The sequence below is a fragment of the Equus przewalskii genome, chromosome 5 (assembly GCF_037783145.1).
Source record: "Equus przewalskii isolate Varuska chromosome 5, EquPr2, whole genome shotgun sequence".
Lineage (NCBI taxonomy): Eukaryota > Metazoa > Chordata > Mammalia > Perissodactyla > Equidae > Equus > Equus przewalskii.
In genome coordinates, this window is record NC_091835.1 from 15,447,807 (window position 1) to 15,472,130 (window position 24,324).

Sequence of the window (24,324 nt, forward strand, 5' to 3'; positions counted from 1 at the left end):
TATCTGGTGTTATTTTGTCAAAATGGAAATAAATTTATTTTTTTGGATTGTAAAAACAATATATGTTCACTGTAAAAACAACAATACAGAAGTTATGAAGAATATAAAAATTGCCATAATCTAACCTCTTATCCTCACCCAAGATAATTAAGGTATATACCTTCCAGAACTTTTCCTGTAAATATATTTTCAAACAAAAGTGAGATAAAAGCATGCTGTTTTGAAACAGATTTTTTAAAACTTAATATGCTGTGGACATATTTTCATATCAATAGATAAGAACTAATCATTATTTTCATGGATTTACTACATAAGTCAATGAATCCCCAACTGATGGACACAATCGAGTTTTATTATGAACATATTATACATATTTCGTTTCACACTTGTGCAATTATTTCCTCAGGATAAATCTCTAGACGGAGACTTACAAAATCACAGAACTCACACAATCTTAGGCCTTTGATATATACAGAAAAACGCTCTCTGGGAAGGTTGTTAGAATTTCCAGCTGCATCAACAATGTAATGAAAACATTCATCTCCTTATGCTTTTACCAATACTGGGTATTGGTTTTCTTTTACAATTTTGCCTATCTTGTTTTAATCTACATTTTGCTCATTACCAGTAAGGCTGAACATTTACCACTTTTAATTAGTATTTGTTTTTTTTAAATTAGTATTTTTTCTTAACACTTGTTTTTGTTTTCGTGCGAAGGGCCTAATCATATTTTTGTTCATTTTCTATTGAGGTGTTTAAAGAGTTTTTACAAATCAGTAAGAAAACGTATAGGTTACAGAAATTATGGGTCAAATTTTGATAAATGTTTCCCATTTATGCTACATATACTCCTCATTCAAGGAAAAATACTCATAAAATTTCAAATGTAGATAATTGGTAAAGAAGAATGCTTTTAATATATAAAATAGGAAATCTCTTAAGTAAGGAACTTTCAGGCTGTATTAAATGGCAATAAAGATATAATCAAAGGAAGAAAGAGAATGAACAGTGGTCTTGGTTAATAGTTCTAAGAAGACCAAGAAAACTGTTGCTCAAATAAATACTTAAGAAACAGTCTTATAATTGGGCCAAAAACTCTAATTTGAAAACACGTTGAGTCAAAGAATATACTAATCCATTTTAGTAAACTTACTTTTACTGCTGGCAAGTAAGAAGAATGAATGTTGTGTTTGAGCTCATTACCTCTCTCTACTTATAAGCCTTTTGGAAAGGAAAATCTTGATCAGTCTCTAACAGATTCCTAGCAACCTGCTGACAGGGCACTTGCCCAACTCTAAGAGTGTTTAATTCACCACCCCCTAAACCCAGCTCCACCTAGTGGAAACTAAGTCAACCAAACACAGCGGAGAGAGTAACTGATTTTGAATAACCAGGCTAAATTTAAACATCAGATAAATATGACTCTCTAAGTTTTTGTAGACTCTGTGGTTTTTCTAAAAACACTGACATTGCTCAAAACCTTTTTAGAGCTTTTGCTTTGGAATCTCTTCAATTCCAGTTTATCAGCCAAACCAGGAAATAGGTCTCATCACTTTGTACCCAAGACCTACAATGTGCTCAATATGTTTGGCTCCACAGTAGATATCCAGACGAGGGAGATACAGACCTTGGTCGTAAACATGGAATTTATAATTGATATATAATTTATAATCTGGTAGGGGAAAACAAGATAAATGCATAGATGATTATAATATTGGACAGAATGTGATAAACACTGTAAGAGACAACAAATAGTGATTCAAAAGTTGGAGGCTTCAGGAAACTATTCATAAAAGAAGGGACATTTTAGGCGGTCCTTGAAGGGCAGTTAGGATTTCAAGAAGCAGAAGGTAGTCAGAGGCAGGATGGCATTCCAGGTGGCAGAAATAGCATAGATAAAAGTAAGTAGTTAGGAAAGCATGAAGCACCCTCAGAGAACAATTAGTGGTCAAGAATATATGGAATATGTGGAATACATACATATCATACATATATACACAACCACACATACACACCCCCATACACATACACACACACAGTGGTAAATAAAGTAGTATAGCAGGAGGTTAGGGCCATATTAAGTAGGGTTTACAATAGCAGGTTGAAATTGTACTTCATTGGTTGGTACTGGAGATTCAGTGAAGATTTTGAGCCAAAGAGCTGAAAGATCATATAAATGGCAACCTGGAAGAGCCAGTATTTAATACACTACCCTTAGAGGCTATTTCACAGTTTCAAGTGTTTTTAAAAACTATTAGATTTCTATTACAGACTTTTGAATTTGTAAAGAACTGTAAATCATTAATTTCTTTTTGAACTTGGGGCTTCAAATGTGGGGCGTTACAAATTGTAAAAATAGGTCCCGTGTGGATCCAATGTCTAGGAAGAATCAGGAAAAGAAAAAGATTGGAGATGGGGAGGCCAGATAAAAGGGTAACAGCCCACATGATGGTTGGGAACAGAAAAGACAGAGAAAGTAGACAGTGGGCATTGAGGTGGGAAAATTCAAAGGATGGGGGACTTGAGAACAGTGAATGATGATTACAGAATTTTGAACCTTGGTGACTGGAAAAATAATCTTGCCATTAAGTGAAAAAGGAAACTTAGAAGTTATCTGGATGAGGAAGAAGGAGAAAATTTGAGTTTGAAATCCTGTCGAGATCAAAGCTCCAATGGGACACTCAGGAAGAACTGGCTAGAGCTAGTGCAACAAGATGAGACTAAATGGATGTGTTTATTTAGATTTATATACCACCTTTTCCCACAGAAGATTTGAGGCAACCGTGGGTGCAAGGATAGTCAGTGATGGACTGAGTCATAAATAGGAATGTCTACAGGAATGATGGAAGAGAAGGAAGACCCAGCATGAAGCTTTATCACAGAAAACAAGGGAGCAGAGTTTCCAGGTAAGGGAGAGAAATGCCTTTTCTTTCTTTGAGAATTTCCTGCCAGATAGTGTTAGGCACTTTCATGTACTGCTTCTGTCTCAATTTAACAAAATCAAATGATGCAGGAAGATTAAGGGGGATCAGGGTTAAGGGAGAAGACTTTGGATTTGGTAATTGGATCACAACGTTCATTTGAAAGTTATCTAAAAACGTTTTTCTTGGGGTGAGGAGGCAGGAGTAAAAACGAAATAGTAAGTAATTCACAAGTGGAAGGGTATTAATGGAAGCAGCAGAACCCTTCACTTCTAAAGGATTTTGGTCATGGATGGCTTACCCAGCTCGGTCTCTGTCTTCCCGCAAAACGTTGGCTTGGAATGACTGCTCATTCCTAAAATCAGTCTATTCTTAGGAAGAATGATTTGTCCCTATTACGAAGGGGCCCAAGAACGCAATTCCCAGAAGTCTTTCCAAATTGTTTTGAAGAATGGTAACTTCTCTGAAATATCTTTAGCTTCTAAAGAAGCACATACTCATGTTTGTATCTTTGTTCGGCTGTTTGTTAAAATCGAGGCATATAAAGCACTCTGGGATTTTGCTTCAGTCCGTTCCAACGCTGATGAGCACGGTACCGATTTTCCCGCGGAAAGTTAGGAGTTAGGTGCTTAGAGCCAGAGAGCGCTCCGGGAAGGCTGCCGACTACTGTGAAACCTAACTTCTCCTTTCCATGATTCTCATCCTGAAGGATTAGTGGAGCCAGCCAGGGCAGGGGTCACTGTTAAGGGAGACATCTAACAGAGGTCTTGAAGAGAACCCAAAATTGGAGCGTTTAAGAATCCATTGCAGAGCTGATGAAATATGCAGATTTTTAGGCCTCATATCACATAGATTTTGATGCAGATAGTCCTGAAAAACAGTTATTTTAACTGGCTACCTTGTAAACACGAGGTTCTTAAAAATCACGAACCCTCATAAACCTGGGTGTGAACGAAACTTACTTATTGCATAAATACTGTTACCTGAGGTTGGCCGACTTCGCCCACAACAAAGATGTCTCCGTATCGCCGTCGCGCCGCCCCTGCTGCTGTGCGTGCGCCTCACGTCCGCCCTTCCTCTCGTCACGTGACCACGAACCTGCCTCAGCTACGGCTCCTGGCAGAGGCCAGCCCCAGCCGTTCTCGCGTCTCTCCCGGCCCGCTGCGGGCCGCTCCGGCGGGTGCCTTGGCCGGGCGCCTCCATGCGCTCCGCCAACGGCCTCTGAGAGCGCCCACCCGAGCGCCCCGGGAGTCAGCGGGCGGCGGCTCTCGCCGGGGACCCTCCAGCGGGCCCAGGGGTGAGTGCTGACCTCTTCCCGACCCGGGGCCCGCGGCCCGGGCCGGTCACCAGCCCTAGTGCCGCGGCTGTGACCCTGCGGCCGCCCGAGGGACTCGCGGTGGCCCCGGCCCGTCCGTGGTGTCGCTGTGGCCCGAGTCCCGCCCCGCGGGCCGCTCACCTTCAACCCTGGCCTTTCCTTGTCCTCGGGCGTTGCCGCCGCCTCAGTCCCTGAGGAGCACAACGGAGGGCAGCACACTCTCCTGCCAACGCTTTTGGGCTAACCTCGTCACCTTTCTAGTTCGGTGTCCCGTTTTGTCGGTAAATGTGACTTTTCCGGTAGAACATAGTTTGGGGGTTGGGAAACGCTCGGGGCGTCCTGAGAGCTTGGACGCGGGGCTTTGCTGGTCGTCGTCCCTCATCCCTCCGGGCTAAGGCCCTGGGATGTCTTGGTATGACCTTGAATCAACACCTGCCGTTTTTAAAGGAGCTTTTTGTTTGTTTGATTGTTTTTACTTTGTGGATAATACGTATTCGAAAAGAAAGGCCTCGCTGGAAGCGCGGCCGTGCGCGGGAGGCCCCTGGTGGGCCCGGTCTGCCAGCATCCTTGCACATCCTTGCCCGCAGGTGTGGATGCAGGGAGCTGCTCCTCGGATTTCCTTCCGGGAGCTGGGCAGCTGGAGGAGAGCTCGGCTCCCGTTCTGCCAGCCTCTGACCTTTGTCTGCAGGACGTGTCGTCCTCCTGTGGGAGAAGAACCCCCCAGTTCTGCCCTCTACAGCGTTAGAACAAGGGGTATTCTCGAGGGAGGAGAACCCTTTCAAAAGCGGTGGCGTCTTTTAATTGCAGAAGATAAGCCTCGCAGCGCTTGTTCCCACATGCAGAACCAGTTGTATCAGGGCTCTCACCCACTGAGAGACGTTAACTGGAGGATCTCAAATGTTTTCTCTCCCTAGATGAAAATTTGTTTCTGTGTCAGTTTCACCCGCTAATGAGATCCGAAAGGAAAGACCCTTAGGAAAATGGATTTGGAAAGAATTAGAACGATTTCGTTGCACTTAGTAGTCTTTTCCCATGTAATTAAATTGTGTCTGGGACCTGCCATCTTGGTTCCAAACGCTTGTGAGTTGGTTTTGCTCTTCTTTCCAAAAGGAAATTGTGTGTTCTACCCCTTCCTGTCTGATAGGACTGCCCATTTTAGGATTGCAAAGTTTAGCTGTTACTCTCCTCCCTTCTGGTGTTGAAATTTGTTTTCTTGTGGCTTCATAACCTTATTTTAAAGTTCGTTAGTTTATAGTTTTCCAAGTTTTCAATGACTTTGCTTAAAAAATTAAACTTAATCCTGGTTGGCTACAGCCTGATTGTTCAGTTGCTTGAAAAGAGAACTGAAACAGAGTGACCTATATAAAAACCTTGAACTAGGCCCACACAATATGTGATAAAGAGCTTGACTTTTTTTGTAGTTGGAAAATATGTAAATCTTTGCAACCACAGTCAGTTTGATCCAAGTTGTTTCTGTGACTTCCTGGGCTGTTTCTCTGGGTCCCAGTTTTCTAATTTAGAAAATGAGAAAGTCAGGCTTGAATCATTGAGTCCCAAAATTGGGACACTTTCCATAAGTGGGATGTGACTTGACTCTAGGTGGTATATGGATGACGGTTTTTGTAATAGTTAGGTTTTTGTTACGTGTATTTATATATGTACGTCAAGTCCGTGGATTAACGTAATGATGTAAAATTTTCTTTTAAAATACATTTGTTAAGGATTTTTAAATTTTGAGTTAAAGAAAAGATTAAGTGTAGCTAAGAGTAAATGGACTGTGTCAATATGGGAAAAAAACATGAAATTGGTAAGTAAGTTACTGATGTTTGGGAACCACTGGGCTTAGAAAGTAGAGATCTAAGATCATCTATGATTCTGAGAGGGATTATGTGTCCTTAGTTATATAACAGAGAATCGTGTACTAGTTGCCTGGAAGATAACTCCAAATAAGAAGTTTATTTTATTTATTGCCAAAAGGTTTTACCAAAAATGCCATAGTCTAATAGGGAGAAAAAAAAGTTGTAGTTTGATCTATTTTACTTAAGCAGGAAAGCCAGTAATTGGAACAGTACAGAGTTAAATCTTAGTAGAAAATTTCCATTTATTTTTAGAATTTAAGTAGCTCAGGTTGGCTACAGGAGGATTTAGCTTTTTCCAGAAGTTGTCTTTTCAGTGTCCACCTTTACGATCAATGTCTGTGATACTTTACAAACGCAGAGCTTCTCCTAAGACAGGATGTTACTATAGAATGAAATGTTGAGACCCATGGGATATACTAGTGGAAAGTTAATAAGACTGAAATGTGGTAAATGGAGTGTGGAAAATGGCACATTTCAGGGAGATAATGTTCTAGCAATTTGCATCCCTTGTTTATTATTATAAAGCTTCAATTTATAATGTCCCAAGGCTATAATCCTTTTGAGATGTCTCTTCAGTGTTATTTCTAGATATAAGCTTTAATTGTGCTTCAGGCACACAGGGATAGGAAGAGTATCTCATCTAGAATGATGCACAAAAATTGCTAATAGAGCTTGCTAGTGGGGACCTGGGTGGTTGTAGGATGGGATCTGGTGGGAGACTTTATTTTCTCTGTACGTTCTTGTGTACTCTGTACCATGTGCATTTATTACTGGTTCAAATTAAATACTAAATGAAAGTTATGAATGAAATTAAATACAAAATTTAATACTGAATGAAAATTTAGCCAATGCATTTGTTCCTCCTTAATATATGTGTGTATATTATATATATAGTGTGCATATTATGTATATACACATAAAGATTTTTTTAAACTTAGATATTTTTCCTCTGCCACATTTTTCTAAGTTCAAATCAGAAACGATGGCAGTAGTCTTTCATTTTACCTTGCATTAACTAGTGAATGCTCGTAAGATCCTGTCTGTGGGACTAAAATTGGTGGTAAGTTTGTTCATTTTTTCTTTATTTATTTTATTGGTTTCTTAATATAAGGTTGTACACCTTTAGTGACTTTTATCATTTGGTGGATTTCCAGCGATGAATCTCTACTGTTGGTATCATCTAGTTTCTCATTTAGCTCCTGTTTTTCTCCCCCAGGGACGTAAGTGGCTCTGAATCCAGCACATGCACATTGAAGCAAGTTAAAGGGTTTAATATGAAGCGCAGAAGTAGATAGTGCCAAATAGCAAACAGTCCTCGGTACACGTTTGTGAGTAAAAGTTTCCTCTTTCAGCTCTCTTTTCTTACTGTTTAAACCATCTATCTGCATGCCGAATCCTTTCACACATTTGACAAAGAATAAAAGAAGCAAGTTAGCTTACTTAAGCAACCCTCTAAGAACTCTCCTAAGCATCTCAGTGAGGTGACGTTTAAGGTGTGTAATCCATCTCTGACATGGAGTTTAAGAAATATCCCCGCTGTCCCTTACATGTATACTCTCTTTAATCTTTTATTGCCCTTGATTTATATATAATATCTTTTGCTGAAAATTTAGTGTAATTTGGTTTTCAAAGTTATTTCCTTTTAAAGAAACCATTACTTACACATCAAATTTTTAGGCTACCTCAAGTATATTTACCTCTGCTCTTTACATTTTCTTTGTGATTTCTTCATTTGTACTTAGTCTAAAAAGGAAAAGGATTTTTTTCTCCTTCAGAATATAATGACTAGTGGAGTTTTATGACAAAATGTTTTTTTCTAATGTGACTTCACATTTATAAATACATTTGATTGGCTTTTCTTTATCCTATTTGCAAAATCATAAAACAGTACCTATGCTTGAAACCGTCTTTAGGATTTTTGAGGTATAGCCTGACTGTTTAGGAGAGAGTTGAAAAGTGCTTTTCAGACCAAGCTCCAAGCCTTTTAATTTTAAGTAGATGTGTACTTTTATTTATAGTTTTCTTCTGAAATAAATTGCTGAAATACTGATTTTTATTCTTTCTTTTTTACAGCTGGAAAAGCAGTGTCCGTGTTGTTATGTACACCTCCAAAAAAGTTCAGATCTGTAGGGGAATTGTTGTGTAAAGTAAACTGAACTACAGGGTAGCAGTATTTTAATAGCTATTATAGACGTGTATTTACTGTATTAAACATGAGTAAAACAACAAGCATTGACACACCACTAGGAAGGTCAGTGACATTTTATTCAGTCGAGCTGGTATTACAGGCTTGAGAGATAGTGGCTTGAAAGCTGGTTGCCATAGGCTAACCATACTCTTTTACATTTTACCAGCATTTTCTATTTTGGCGCAAGTTTCTTTCTACTGCATTTCCCTGAAGCATAGATCCTTCTCTAATTTAGGTTACCCAATGCATTTGTACCATCTTTCCCCTTAAAGGCATGTCATGCTTTTTAAAAATATACTTGTAAATATGATATTAAATATAAATTAGTAATGTGAAACTTTCAGTCCCTCAAAATGAATGTGTACATTAAGAATCTATTAATACATATTCTATATTTGGTATCCATTGCCTCTTAGTCATCAAGTATACATTCAGTAAGAAGTTTTAATTTGTGTTTTGTGATTTTTCAGGGAGTTGCATCTTCTTTTTCAGTAAATTTAGAATTAACCTTATTTGCCTTATGAATCTGATTTTCATCATTAAAAGGTTTTATTTTTTTCATGCATGACAGCAGTTTTCTTTTTTAAGATTTTGTTTTTCCTTTTTCTCCCCAAAGCCCCCCGGTACATAGTTGTATATCTTAGTTGTGGGTCCTTCTAATTGTGATATGTGGGACGCCGCCTCAGCATGGCCTGATGAGCAGTGCCACGTCCGCGCCCAGGATCTGAACGGGCAAAACCCTGGGCCGCAGAAGCAGAGCGTGTGAACTTAACCACTCAGCTATGGGGCCGGCCCCAATGACAGCAATTTCTAATTCATTTTTATAAAGTCCTATGAGCTTTCCCTCAAATAATTAATTAGGAAATTTTAAGTTTTATTTCAGGCGTTTCTGAGTTATAAGCAGCTTGCTTATCTATTTATGCAGAGAGAAAGAGGGAGTCTGTGTGTGTGCAGATTTGTGTAGTGGTTGTATTTGCTCCTAAGCAACATCCTCAACATGCAATTTCAGCTGGTAAATGAGAAGGTATTATGTTGAGGAAAACATTTTCTTTAGCCTTTTGTTTTTCCTTCATATGTATTCAGTACTCACAAATGAGAAGTTTCCTTTTGTTCTTTCTGTAAGTTATTGTCTTCTAACTTCACTGTGTAGAGAAGACTGACATTTTAACACTCAGTCACCCCCATCTTTAAATTTTTTGCCCACAGAGTGAGTGGGGCAGCATTTCCTTCTCCCACTGCTGCTGAGATGGCGGAAATTAGTCGAATTCAGTATGAAATGGAATACACCGAAGGTATTAGTCAGCGAATGAGGGTCCCGGAAAAATTAAAGGTAGCACCACCAAATGCTGACCTGGAACAAGGGTTCCAAGAAGGAGTTCCAAATGCCAGTGTGGTTATGCAGGTTCCAGAGAGGATTGTTGTAGCAGGTATTTTACATTTGTTTATAAAGTTGCCTGATAAATCTTTGTTTTGTATATTTTTATGGAAACTTTTGGATTTTTCACAATATTATTTAGAAAAGTGGTTGGGAAATGCAACATTGCATTTTTTTTCAAATTTTTTACTTATTACAATAGTCTGAAATTTCAAACAATATTTTTAATAATTCAACTAATTATTGAGGTATAATTTACATAAAATATGTGTAATTTTTAAGTGTATAGCTTAATGAGTTTTGACCAATGTATACACCCATGTAACCTCCACCACAGTCCAGATACAGAACACTTTGTTATCCCAGAAGCTTCCCTTGTGCCCCACCTCATTCAGTTCCTACGCCTCAATTCCAGGCAGCCGTAATCTCCTATAAGCAGAGACAAGGTTTGTCTTTCCTAGAGTTTCATATAAATGGAATGATACAGTATAAATGGAATGATACAGTATACGCTCTTGGGTCTGGCTTCTTTTACTTAGGGTAATGTTTTTGAGATTCTTCCATGTTGTTGCTTATATCAGTTGTTCATTCCATTTTATTATTGAGCAATATTCCACTGTGTGGATACACCACAATTCATTGGTTGATAGACATTTGGGTTGTTGCCTGTTTGGGGCTATTAGGAATAAAGCTGCTATGAATATTCATGTACAAGTCTTTGTGAGGACATGTGTTTTCATATCTCTAGGACTGGAATTGCTGGATCATATTATAAGTTATGTTTAACTTTATGAAAAGCTATCAAGCTATTTTTGAAGTTGGTTGTACCCTGTTATATCCCCATCAGTGATGTATGAGAGCTTCAGTTGCTCCACATTCTTGCCAACGCTTTGTATTGTCAGTCTTTTTAATTTTAGCCATTCTAGTGGGCAGGTAGTGGCAAATGTATTTTAATAAAACTACTACCTTTTGAAAACCTCCTCCTTTCCTTTTTATTTTTTCACTCTCAGGAAATAATGAAGACATTCCATTTTCAAGACCAGCAGATCTTGACCTTATTCAAGCAACTCCCTTTAAACCTCTGGCACTGAAAACACCACCTCGTGTACTTACGCTAAGTGAAAGACCACTAGATTTCCTGGATTTAGAAAGACCTCCTCCAACCCCTCAAAATGAAGAAGTAAGTATAGAGCTTTGCGATCAACTGAATTTGAGATAACATAGACAAAAGCAAAAGGTAAAGAGGAGTTAAGAGGCTATAAGTCATATCATTAGCAATATGTAATGAAAGCCTGCTGCTTTCATTCATGGACTGTGGATTACTGCAAATTCTGGCTTATAGATACTTATAAACAAGGTATTACATATTATGTTTCAGGAAAATGAAAATTTTGTGGAAATCATTAACCTTGATGTGGTCTTGAAGGAAGAGCTTTATGACCAGGAGTTAACACCTTAAACAATGCAGAAGAAGTTGGGAAGTTTAGCAGAGGAGAAAATTAGTGCCTCACTTTGCTATGAAAGCAGTCTGGCAGACAGGGCAAGGAAAGCTCCTTTTTCCCTTGACTCTGCCTGTTCTCCCTGCTTGCTGAAAAGTTTCTATTGAATTAGTCACTGTACCATGTATGTTGATAGCCCTGTTGACCTAAATTGGCAGGATGGACTAATAAGCTATTAGTAGCAAAGTTCCTATCTTGCCTCTGCCATTAGTCAGAGCCAGTCTGGTAAGACTTCTTTTCTGTGATGATTTCTGTAGTTGCAGCTTTTTCGTTATAGCTTCTGAACTTCTACTGTGTTGTTGTCATGAGACCACTATAAAATGATGTGCAAACGTGTTTTTATTGATGATGGAACTGCTTATGTCTTTCACTTTTCACTTAGTCCTTTCCAGAGAGGGTAAGGCACCCATATAACCAAGGTGAGGGCAGTTTCCTAGTACTAAGGTGGCCTTTTCTCAGGTTGGAAGTTTCTGCTGAGCTGAGATATACTATAGGTGCCAGGTTGGACATTCTAGATAAGTACTTGGTGAAAAGCATTAAATATAGTGTTTACATGGTGAAAAGGCACTAAGATACTTGCAGAATTGTATCTATTTGACAAACGTTTTTTGAGTTTTTGTATAAGACACTGTGCAGTGAAACCTAATTTCTGCACAGTGGTGTGAGTGAGGGAGAGACTAACACACACAGAAGATATAAAGTTCTTTAATAGCAGAGAAAAATGAAAATTATGAAGATCGTTACACAAGACAGAAGATATCACAGCATGCTTGCAGTTAGAGGCCCAGTTTCCCAGCTCCCCAAAGTTCCCAGTGAGAATTACAGCTGGGAATAATATTGCCTTGGAATGAGGATCTGCCAGGAGGGACACCCCCTCTTTGATATTCTTTGAGTTTTGTTTTTCTTTTGGTCTTTGTGCTCCTGCTATTTTAGATACTTATGCCTGTTTTGTGCAAATAACTGAAAACAAGTCAAGCACTTTCCTGGGTATTACTTTAAAACTGAGTGAAGAAAAAGAGTTTACCAGCATTGCCCTCAGTAGACCTAGATTTTAAGCCTATATAGGGTTCACTCCTGCAGTAATTGTGATACTTAGTTACATGGTGGCGCAGCGGTTAAGTGTGCACATTCTGCTTTGGCAGCCTGGGGTTTGCTGGTTCAGATCCCAAGTATGGACATGGCATCACTTAGCAGCCATACTGTGGTAGGCGTCCCACATATAAAGTAGAGGAAGATGGGCATGGGTGTTAGCTCAGGGCCAGTCTTCCTCAGCAAAAAGAGGAGGATTGGCAGCAGTTACCTTAGGGCTAATCTTCCTCAAAAAAAGAAAAAAAAAAGTGATAAATGCCCAAAGTGTAAAGCACTGGGATGAAAAACAGGCTGAGAAGTAGACCTAATTTTGAAGGCCTCCTTTGCTACTTAGTAAACACATAGCTTTGGGCAAGTTATTCAACAATTCCTAGGATCCTCTCTAAAATAGCGATAAAAATAATGCCAAGTACATAAGATTATTGTGAGAATTAAATGTAATAATGCATGTAATGTGTCGAGCACATGTTCTAATTCATGTTAAAAGCTCAATATGTATAAATATTGCAATGAAAGTTAAAACCTTGTGGCAAGAGACAAATCCTGAGGTGCAAGAGAAGAGTTTCTGAGATTAGTACCAGCTGCCTATTGAAAGGAAAGCAAAGATGAGGTTCTGTACTTCAAGTCCATAGAAGGGTCAGGCAGCCCTCAAGAGGCTGTTAACCAATGAGTGGGGAAGTGGGGGGGACCAGAGTTGTAGCTTCTAGAAAATGGATTGAAATAGAAGGGCGATGAGACCCTCAGTGCTGATAACACTGGTGACTCATTCAGATGCTACTCAGAATCTATCAAGTGCGGTCCTCTGAATCATTTATTCTGTAGTAGTCATTTTACAGCACATGCCAAGGTTTTTCAGCCTCAGCACTATCGACATTTTGGACTGGATATTTCTTTGCTGTGGTGAGGGCTGTCCTTTTGTACTGTAGAATGTTTAACAGCATTCTTGATCTCTTTCTACTAGATACCAGTAGCACCTTCCAGGTCATGAAAATCAAAAATGTCTCTAATAGCCAAGGGGTGGCTGCTATTATGTCCACCAACTGATGAATAGATAAGCAAAATGGGGTATATCCATATAGTGGATCATTATTCAGCCATAATAAGGAATGAAGTATTTATACATGCTCCAACATGGATGAACCTTGAAAACACTGTGCTAAGTCAAAGAAGCCATACAGAAAAGGCCGTATATTATAGATTCCACATACATGAAATATCCAGAATAGGCAAATCTACAGAGACAGAAAGCAGATCAGTGGTTGCCAGGAGATTAGGGCAGAGAGGAATTGGGAGTGACTGCTTAATCATTATGGGATTTCCTTTTGGGATGATAAAAATGTTCTGGAACTAGATAATGGTGATAGTTGCACAGTATTGTGAATGTACTAAATACCACTGATGAATACTTTAAAATGGTGAATTTTATGCTATATGTATTTTATCACAATAAAAAGAAAGAAAAAAATATCTCCAGATATTACCAAATGTGCCCCTAGAGGGCAAAATCACCCGCCATTGAGGACCACTAGCCTATGGCAAGAAAGGAGACTACCAGAAGGTGGCTTATGAGGAAAACTACAAAATTGTTGTCTAAAAGCCTGACTGATGCAAGGAATAATTTGCAGAAACGTCACTCGAATTCTTAAACGGGCTTGAAGAATCCAAGTGAACCTGTGAAGAAGGTTATAACATGAAGCAGATGATCCCCTAGCTCAAAGAGGGTTTCTAAAATCTGCAGACTTGACTGGTAGAGAGAAAATTGATGAACGCTTTCAATCCAGACCATTGCTTGGTGATTCTAACTACAGGGAACTAGTAAAGCAACTGAACAATAAACCATCTGTCTGGGCATGAAACTGCAAGACGCCCAAATCGTGACAACTCTCAGTGATACTAGAGTGGATTAGGCAATGGGAATGACAAGGAAAGAGGCTGTGACACTGATACTGCCTCCTCCTCTGAAAAAGGGCTCCAAATGGGAGCCAGTGAGAGATCTTCCAGAGAACAAAAAGGAAAAACTAAGAAAAAGAGTTAGAAAATGATACTAATAAGACTTGACAGAGACTTGAAGCAACGTGACCCCGTCAAATATTTAGACTCCACCGACATATCCTGTCAATCAAGCAGTGGTATTCTTTGAAAAGATTGAGTACAATAAATACCAAGAGCTTTGTAAGAAGGCTCTTGAAGTGGAAGAGAAGACAGATTGTACTAAAGACAGATTGTAAGAGCTTTTGCCTGAATTGACAGCTCCTACTTCAAAGAAGAGAAGTGCGAGAATGCCATCCATTTTTGCAGTAAATCTTTGGAAGATCACTGAACCCCAAATGTACCCAAGAATTGTCAACAGTCAGAGAAGATCTAGAGGAAGCAAGTCAGTGGGCCTAAATGAACCCTAACCTGGTTTTGGAAGAGAAGAACAAAGGCAATGAATGTTTCCAGAAAAGGAACTATGTCCAGGCCATGCAAGCTTTATATAGAAGCCATCAAATGGCATCCACAGGATGCCAGATTCTACAGCAGCCGTGTACAAAATGTACAGCTAGAGCTTAAAGACTGGGAGAAATATATCCAGCTAGAACCAGCCTCGTCAAGGATTACACTTGGAATGCAGCTGCCTTAGAAGCTTTCATGAAGGATAACACAAAAGCCATGGATGTCTAACAGAAGGCTCTAGATCTATAATCCAATTGTCAGGATGTGGTAGGTGATTATCAGTGCCATATGATGGTCCAGTTCAATTGACATAACAACCCTGAGGATGTGAAGTCAAGGAACATGGCTGACCTGAGGTGTAATAAGTGACCCAGCCATATAGCACGTCCTAAAGCAAATGCAGGAGGCCTCCCAGGCACTCAGTGAATACTTAAAAGGGTCTTGTGATAGCTCAGAAAACTGAGAAGCTGATGAATGTGAGTTTGATCACAATTTGGTGATGGTTTGTTTAGTGCCCTTTCTTTTCCCCTCCTGTGGAGAGAGGAGCTGGGACTGTGATGAGCAAAGTGGAACAAAAGGGAGAGAAGAGGAAAAAGAGGAAGCGCCTTAATTGTATATATGTATGCACATTCATCCATGGGAGATTCAGAGATGTGCACTCACGTTCTTTGTGCAGCTGCTGTGTCATGGCTCTCTGAGCACAGTCATGGTCTATTCGCTGCTGATTCGTATTCCACGTTTCCTTCCCATAGCCCTCGATCACTCTCAACTGTTCTCTCCATAGTTCATTATTTTAAAATTTGGACAGTGGACATGTTTGGGGAGGGAAAGATGTTCAGCCCACGTTGTTAACTCTACTTTTACCTCTTCCTATAAAAGTCCCACAGCAATTCACAGATCCGTGTTTCTGAACAATTATTTTAAAACAGATCAGTATAGGGGACAATAGTAAGGTATCTGAGCAGATTCTTGAAGGAGAGAGCAGCTCTCAACAGATGGAGAGAACCACTAGACAGAGGCCTAGAGAACATTCGTTTGTCCAGGATTCTATGAACAATCAAATGTAACTTGGAGTATAAGCACATTAGAGGGGAATGTTATGCCTACAACTAGACACAGCAGACCTGTGACCTAAATTCCAGGAAGTTATCTGAATCTAAAAGCCAGATTTCTCAGACTCAGGAGTGAATAAAAGTTTTTAAATGGGTAATCGACATAGGATGGTTTTGGATGACGTTTAAAAACCTTGAATTTGTCAGTTAGATCTCAGAAAAGCTAGATAAAAACTGATTAATTTTAAAAAATAAAACCTGAATTGAAAAATCAACCATCATGACCTTGAACTACAGGGTGATAATATTTTAAAGATCGCTGAGTTCTTTATTGCTTCAGACAGCATCTAAATTCTTTGTTTTCACAATATGCAATTTGGTCATATTAGGAGGCATAACAAATATATGCCTTTGTCTTAAGCTGATTTTTACCCCCAATATCGCAGTAATATCAAGCTTAATGTTCCTGTTAAGATATATTTTAAATCAGATTTCAAATGGTGAAAATAACGGTAGACTTAGGATGCTCTAGTTTGTCAGGCTGTGTTGAAGTCAAAGACATATTTGTCTCCTATCACTTCCTATCCTGCTTCATTTTAGTACTCACCACACAGCAGCAGGAATGGTTCTGATCTAGTAGAAAATTCATCTTGATCCCTACAACATGGAAGAGCTGTTCTCTAGGGAAAGTGAGCACAGCTGTGCAGTAAGTAGGAAGGCATTTATCAGTGGGATTCTCACAAAGCAACCCAGTACTGCTCACTGTGAGTAAAGAGTACTTGATTGTGGAGGTGTTAAATTTTATATACAATTGCTTTAAAATAATTTTGATTTTTAAAGAGCTCTTGCAGTAAGCTCCAAACTGACTCCTTTGCTGTTTTTAGTAGTTTTTTTTTTTCTTTTGTTTGGATGGGTAAATAGTTCATAACCATAACCAAATCTAAACCAGGCTCTGAAATTATGTGCTTCCTAGTGTGCTTTTAAGTTTTGTTGGCATGAAATACAGGATTTATTCTGTTTTGGTAATGCTTATAACCTGATAATCTACTCCCAGATCTTTTTAAAAGCATCAAAAGATATTGATTGCATTTTTGAAAATCTTTTCAAATCCATTGGTTCACATACCAGTTGTCCTTTACAGTAAAGTTTACATTTTTTTTAACCATGAAGTATGGCTGTTTCTAGTTAAAAAAAAAAAAAAATTCTAATTAAGCAGGAAAGTTAATGATTACCATTGTACTGTTTATCTATTGCTGTGTAATAAACCACCCTAAGTTTACTGGCTTAAACCAAAAAATTATTTCTGTTGCTTATGGATTCTGTGGGTTGGGAATTTGCAGTGTGCATAATGGAGAGAGCTTGTCTCTGTTCTGTAGGATGTGGGCTTAAGCTAGGAGGGCTCAAAGGCTGGGGGTGACTCGGCAGCTTGAGGCTGCAGTGATCTGAAGGCTTCTTCACTCATATGTTGGTTGGTACTGTCTGTTGTCTGGGCCCTCAGCTAGAGTTGTTGGCTGGCGCACCTACACGTGGCCTTTCCGTGTGGCTGCTTGAGCTGCGCATCACGGTGCCGTTGTCCAACATGAACAGCCTAGGTGAAAAGGCAGAAGCCTGACTGTTGTTTATGACCTAGCTTCAGAAGTCACACTGCATCATCATCTACAGCAGTCACCAGCCCACCAGTTTCAAGGAATCATAGAGCCCATCCCTTAATGGAAAGAGGTCAATGATATGTTTTGTAAGAAGAGCATGTGGGATAGAAGATGGTGACTATTTCTCGAATTCCAAAACCTTTAAGCTAGTAAGGCTTTAAAACTTTTTTAGTCTAGTTTTCAAATCCTCAATCAACTCTGAATGTTTTAACCCCAGAAACCAGGAACGTTTATTTGTAGTACAAATAAATCTCATTTCACATAATATACGTGCCTTTAAAAACTATTGTAAATTGTTGTTTAACAGTATGTTACATAAATTATAACATAAAAATAGTATTTGTACCAAGTAAGAGTAATACTTAGAAAGAAACCAGAAGTAACTTGTTTCATAAAATAAACCAGCATTCCTAAGTTTATCTGCGTTATAATAAGTAGGGTTTGTTTTTTAACATGTCTATACTAAACATACCTGACAGCAGTTCTTAGTTATGTTCTTCGTAAATTTTGTCAGTAGCCTTGGATTAGATTCTTTTCATGCTAAGCAGCCACTGGGCTACTAAGAATATCTTCTGTCTTTTCCCTTTCTCTGTGCCTTACAGATCCGTGCAGTTGGCAGGCTAAAAAGAGAGCGTTCTATGAGTGAAAATGCTGTTCGCCAAAATGGACAGCTGGTCAGAACTGACTCCATGTGAGTAAAACCACTAAGCACTGTATCTCCTTCCTGAGTTTTCATATATTGTCTGTCCCATATTATTCTACACAATTCACTCTTTTTTGTTTGCTCCCAAATATTATAAAAAAGAAGGAGGAGGAGGAAGTGTATGTTTTATGCCTAAGAACCTGAAAAAAAAAGTAAATTTATTTCTAATAGTGTTTGAAATCAGTTCTACATTTACATCAATTTTACATTTTTGCAGTACAGTTCATAGCCTTAAAATCTGATTATTTTGATTGTTGTGAGAATTTTTAGTAGCATTATCCTTGTCTATGTGTATGACTGTCTTCTGTGAATATGATTTGCTTATTTTGGTAATCTCCTCTAAAGTATACCTCAGAAAAATTGATAAACATAAGTGCTCAGTTCTGTGCAGCCTCCAAAAATGTTTATCTAACATATAGGTTGAATAAATAAATAAGGAAGGAAGGAAGGAAAAGGAGAATGTTGTTTAAGGAAACATCTTTCCTTTCAGTTGACTCCGTTTGTCATAGGATTGTGAACTAGCCCTTTCCAGCTCTGCTCCCGATGAGTCGTGGTAAACGATATGGCATAAGCAAATGGAATTTTTTTTGCTTGCCAGGATTATTTTTTACCTCTCTGTCTACTGAGTCATTGAATTAGTAGATCCCTTTCATTTTCCAAAAATATAAGTATGTTGTTCAAAGGACTATTTGTTTAAACCTTTCTTCCTCATTTGATTATATTGTCATACCCTGATCTTAAACCTACCCCACTATAAGATGTTCTAGATCAGGCAAGTGCTTTTTGTTGTTTTATTAAAATTAATGGGTTTTTACAAGTGAAATATTCCTTTAAAAACTGATTAGAATTTTAAGTCTCAAAGCCATTGGTGATTATGGCTTTTTTAAATGGATGATTTAGATTGTTTATGTAAATTAATATTTCTTCCTCATTAAATTTTTGGTCAGTTTTCATGAACTCATTCATCGTGAACCGTATTTGATGCCAAACTTCATGTTAGCTTCTCTGAGAACTGCAAAAGAATCAGGAGATGATACATCCCTCTCTCCTTAGAGCTTGCAAATCTAGATAAAAGCAAAACATTTAAATTTATTTGCAAAATAGCTAGAGCATAGTACAATTATACCATTTATATTAAACCATATCAAGTTCTGGTTTGGACCTGACTGAAGCGTGTAGGGATGCAGGGATGCAGAAGGGGCTTCAATGGGGATAGAGTCTGTCTTCCCTTGTGTTAGGTGCAAAGGAGAGCTGTAACTGCTCTGATTTCTTGGGGAATCTTGAAATGTCTCTTAAAGTAGTTATAGTTATACTGAAGGGTTATATGAGAAGACAGTAAGTTAAAAGGAATATATATCTCCTTCAGGGAAGACTTATCTGAAAGATTCAACCATTATTGATAGGAGATTTTTTATGATAATTGTGTGTTTCCCTGAAGGTGCCTGGTTGGCAATGATGTTAGCTGGCTCATGAAATCCATTTTTACAGAATATTTCCAAATATATTATACAAAGGGTGAAAAGGGTACATAGTTTAGGGCTAAGGTAGCTTCTTGATATTTAGTACCCTCTCAGAATGATTAAACATATACCTAAGGGCTTTTGTTATTTTCTGTTTGTAATATTTTTTAAGGCACAAAGATTTCTAATAAACTTTTCTGTTATATAAAAGATATGGCTTATTATTTAGGTCCTTAATTACTTTGAAATTCCACATTGAAATAAAAACAGGACTATTTTAGTGCAACATCACTTTTGTGTTTTTCTCACAATATATTATTGACAGATGAGTTCAGTTGAAGAGAAACGAAACAGCTTTATTATGTATGAAAACTAGCCTAGTAAAGTATGATTTAGAGTAGGTGATTAATTCATAGATTTTTTTTTTTTTGCAGTTACTAATAACAAGTTTCTCATAATAGAAAAGATTAGCAGAGTTAACTAAAAGTTGATTTCTTTTTTTCTTTAAGTTGCCTTAATGGCATTTTCTAGATATTTACTAAAAATGAAAATCTCATGTTTAAATTTTTGGTAGTAAAAATAACCTGAATATTTAACTATATTTTTTCACAATGAAATGCTTGCATTATTTAACCATACTTTTTGTTGTGTTGGTTATGTATGTTACCATGTTGTGGTAAGATACTGAACCATCTTTTTATTAATAATGTAACTTTGGCTTTTCTTCTCTTATTAATTTTACAATTTACAATTGAATTCTTTTAATCTGCATTTAATTAACTTTAGGAGTTTTGTTTAATGAGCATATTATGTATTCAATGTTAGTAATGTGGTAAGGAAGAAACTTAATATAATACAGCTATATTTTACCTCTATTAAAGTAATTATTAAACCCTTGCTGTCTTTACCTCCTTTAGTCTTTTCTTTGGAATGTGAGATCAATTATGTGTCATTGTGCATGAACCTTTGCCTGCCTCCACTCTATTTTATTCCTTGGCTTTAAGAATAGAAGTACATGTGAGTATGAGAGCAGGAGCACGGGCCTTTGTTTTCTTAATTCCTTTCAAGAGACAATGGGCTTGATTGTTGTCAGCTGTTGACACAAAAATGAAGTCTGACCAGTAGAATCGTATCTAGCTTTTTCTTTGTGTTATAAAAGCTGAATATGTAAAAGAAGCATAATTATTATTTAAGGTGGCACAGATCAGATTCTGCCCCAAGATATAAAATTTCAAGGTTCCAGGCACCGATTTCTGCACCGGACTACACGTAAGATTTTATCTGCTCTGCTTTTCACAAGTAGGAGTTGTTTTAATTTTGCAGGCTTATGTTATACTAATATTTCACCAGGTAATTGGCATATAATACCCTAATTAATTCTCTTACTGTTTGGCTTTTTAGTACCTCTGTTTCAGGATTTCTCAAACTGTCATCACACACTTTGTTAAGAAAAAAAATAACTAGAGGAACTAAGGAAGGTGTGTATGTATGATTTGGGTGTAATGGTGAACATGAAATGGAATAATTTACACCTAAGGGTCAAGCATCTTCTTCCATTTTCTTTATTTTGCTTTGATTGGCATATTAATTCTCTACAGAGTCAACTTAACCAGGTTCAGTGATTCCAATCTTTTTTTAAATTTTAGCACACCATCTTTTCTTGTTTTATTTTGACCCAGAAGGAGAATGGAGTCTAAATGTGGTTTGTCATTTAAGTTTTTTTTTAATTCCATAGATTAAAATTATGCTTGGAAGAATGTTTTGAGACCATTAAACCCACTCTTTCTGTAAGTGTGACAAAACAAGGCGTGGAAGTGACTGACTTCTCATGAGGGGCAAGGGCGGGGGGATCTTTTGGCGTGCAATGTAAGAATTCAACAACTCTTGTAGTCCTTAAGCAACGAAAGCCACTCTGACAGCCAATGAGTTTTCACTTATTCTGATTCTCTCATTATGCTTCTAGGAACCAGAAAATTACCTTAGATGGTGACAACAAATTAAAGTTTTCTCTCTATTTAAAATTTTATGAGAAATGATACAAAATTTGTGTTTCAGTGAAAATTTTTTCTCCCCTTTTTCAATATTTTACCTTTACTGTTATTTTGGAAGAGGCTGGAGCCTCACCAAAGAGGTTATTCTCACAGTTTGAGAAACATTATTCCTATGAAAACCCATGGGGAAAGAGGTACTTGATTTTGGGCTTACTTTTTAATAATGACATAGTTTTGCCAAATAAATTGAGTGCTGACATTGGCTAGCATTGTTTACTTAACAGTCCTGTGGTAAGATTTCATGTAAGCATGAGTTAGAGCTATTATGGATGAAATAACATGGTAAAACATCAGTGCTTTTTTCAGAATTTCCTAATCTTTTATAAAAGAAAAAGATGAAGTTGAGATTTTGCTGTTTTATGACTTACTAAGATCAATTTATCATCAATGTGCATTTTTATTAAATTACTAATGTTATAACGTATGCTTAAATAATCTCAGTGCCTTTGCAGTATGTTTACTTTTTTATTTTTCACAGTAGTTCACTTGTCAAAACAAAAAGTCACTCTACTCTGGTTGGGCAGATGAGTGGACAGAGATGAAACCCAGCTCTAAAAGCACTGTTTCCCTCCACGGTTGATGCCAGTCATGGACATTCTAGCTAGCATCAGACCAATTTCTAATATGGGGCTTATTCTTTTTGTTCTTAAATTTGATTATTTGTAAACAGACTTGCAAAACTGCTTAAAGCTTTAGAAAAGAAAGAATTGCTAAACTACTTATGGCTTCTAATTAGGGTAATTTTGGTCATCTTCTGATTTAATCATTCACTTCATCTGTAGGTGGAAATAAATTTTAACAATCAAGGACATTTAACCTATATATATACTGCCCAAAGTGGCCATTGGCTTAAAACAATACTTCCTATTCTGTTTTGGCTGTTTATGAAGTATTGCCTGTATATAATTAATGGAAAGTTAAATTTCTTACTAATCTTTGAGACCTTAATTTCTTTTGAGAAACAACCAGAAACCCAAATATGTTTTTTTCATGTAGGTCTTTGATGAAATAAATATCTTTAATATTGATGAAGACCCAATTTCATCTTTCTACATAAATATTTTTCCTTATTAAGTTACAATTGAGGACCATGGAAGGTTTTTTTTTGTCATTTATTTCCATATCCCAATTTAATATGACCATAGAATTTCGAATTGGAGGAGATCTTATAGACAATCTTAGAATCTGACCTTCTGTGCATTCCATCTTAAGAATTCTTTGCAGTTAATCTGAAGTTAGTTTATGCTTGACTACTTTATAAATGACATCTGATTTCCTACGTATGGACAGGAAACACTTGTACTTTTAGAACTTAAACAATTTCTTATTGCTTGTTTCTGAAAAATGGTTCCTCCCAAAAGAAGTAACCCTTCTTTCCTTTTAATTTTTAATGGGCAAAAATCCATCAAGCTTTTTTCATGGATTTGAATTTAGCTTATCAACATTGTTGCTCTAAGATTGTTTTTCTAATTGTTCATTATTATAGGATTTAATATACCAGTATGTAGCTAATTTATTTACTAATACAGAATGATATGCAAAGTATTCACTTTAAGCCCCAAAATGCAAAATCAAAAACTTTAATTATAGCAATAGATATTTTACCAATTAGTCTTTTAAAACTTTCTTAAGTAAATTTAGCGAGGTATGTTGGCAACTCTGTCAAGAAGCGTGTAAGATGGATTGTTTGTGTTGACGCAGAACTGACTGTTTTTATTCCTGCCTCTGGCAACACTTTTCTAACATGAATTCAGTCTGGTTTCTTACATAGAGCAAGAACTTCAGGTTTTCCCTTTGCTGCCTGATGAGAATTCTGAGTGCAAGGCTAGTACTGAGACTTTGTATTCCAGATATACTGACTTTTTTACTCTTCTTGGATGCCCAATATGGCTTTTGCCAAGTACCGTGGGTCACTTGATAAGTTGGCTTATATGTATTCCAGAAGATTCCTGGTGTCTGGGCAGACATTTAGGGTAATCATCCATGAGTGTGCATCTGAAAATTTGCGTTTATCTTGACACCATTAGGCCTAATTCCTATGGTGAATCAGCCCTGACAGATTAATATCTCAATATGCCAAGATTTTGCTTAGATCGTTCTCTTCTAAATAATCTTTAGGAAACAGGATTTTTATATCTATTGTACTTCTCACTTTGGATCATCAAGACATTTAGAGTTATTTGCCAAATTGTGGAGAAGATTTTGTTTTTAAGTTTCTGGGACTGTGGAAATAATATTAGATGACAGCTATCCTTCCAAAAATTATCCCACCTATTTTCTGGCTTCCGAACAAATACATGTTAAGTTAGAAAAGGTTACACAAGACAAAATGAAAAATTTTCCCTTTTCATTTGTTCGCTGTCTGCTCCACTTTTATTCTTTTGGATGTAATCCACAAGAATGAGGTTTAGTCTAAGGTGTTTGCCCTGACATTGAGAAAAAATGTTGAGCCTTCATCCCAAGGACATAGTCCTCTTATTATAATAAAACTTTCATATAAAAAAAAAATCAGATGCCAAGTCCGTGTATCAGTTAAATACCTCAGACAGCTGATCACACTCTAATGTTAAGCAGCTCTCTGAAAACGCTGCCACCAGTCTTAAAGAGTTCAGGTTAGAGCTGTAAAATTGCATCGTTCAGATGTGTTCTGCTTTGAGGGAGCGCTGGTGGTGGAGCCAAAAACTTGAGCATCTCGGCTCACACGTGAAAGAGTGATTGAAACTGCTG

General features: G+C 37.5%; 1 protein-coding gene across 50 annotated transcripts in view; it reads left to right on the forward strand.

Annotated features, from left to right (window-relative positions):
* Nucleotides 1-4,045: 4,045 nt before the first annotated feature.
* MFF (mitochondrial fission factor) overlaps nucleotides 4,046-24,324 on the forward strand; it is a 33,860-nt gene continuing 13,581 nt past the window's right edge. For 6 of the 50 annotated variants that reach the window (XM_070618437.1, XM_070618443.1, XM_070618453.1 and 3 more), the window contains exons 1-6: nucleotides 4,078-4,218; nucleotides 7,312-7,423; nucleotides 8,169-8,346; nucleotides 9,490-9,710; nucleotides 10,669-10,838; nucleotides 17,986-18,074. In XM_070618437.1, the coding sequence (XP_070474538.1) occupies nucleotides 8,309-8,346; nucleotides 9,490-9,710; nucleotides 10,669-10,838; nucleotides 17,986-18,074 (518 nt within the window). In that variant the 5' untranslated portion in view covers nucleotides 4,078-4,218; nucleotides 7,312-7,423; nucleotides 8,169-8,308. Of the gene's footprint in view, nucleotides 4,518-7,311; nucleotides 7,424-8,168; nucleotides 8,347-9,489; nucleotides 9,711-10,668; nucleotides 10,839-17,985; nucleotides 18,075-20,740; nucleotides 20,816-24,324 lie in introns of all 50 variants that reach the window. The other 44 variants (XM_070618451.1, XM_070618458.1, XM_070618464.1 and 41 more) reach the window with 20 other exon arrangements.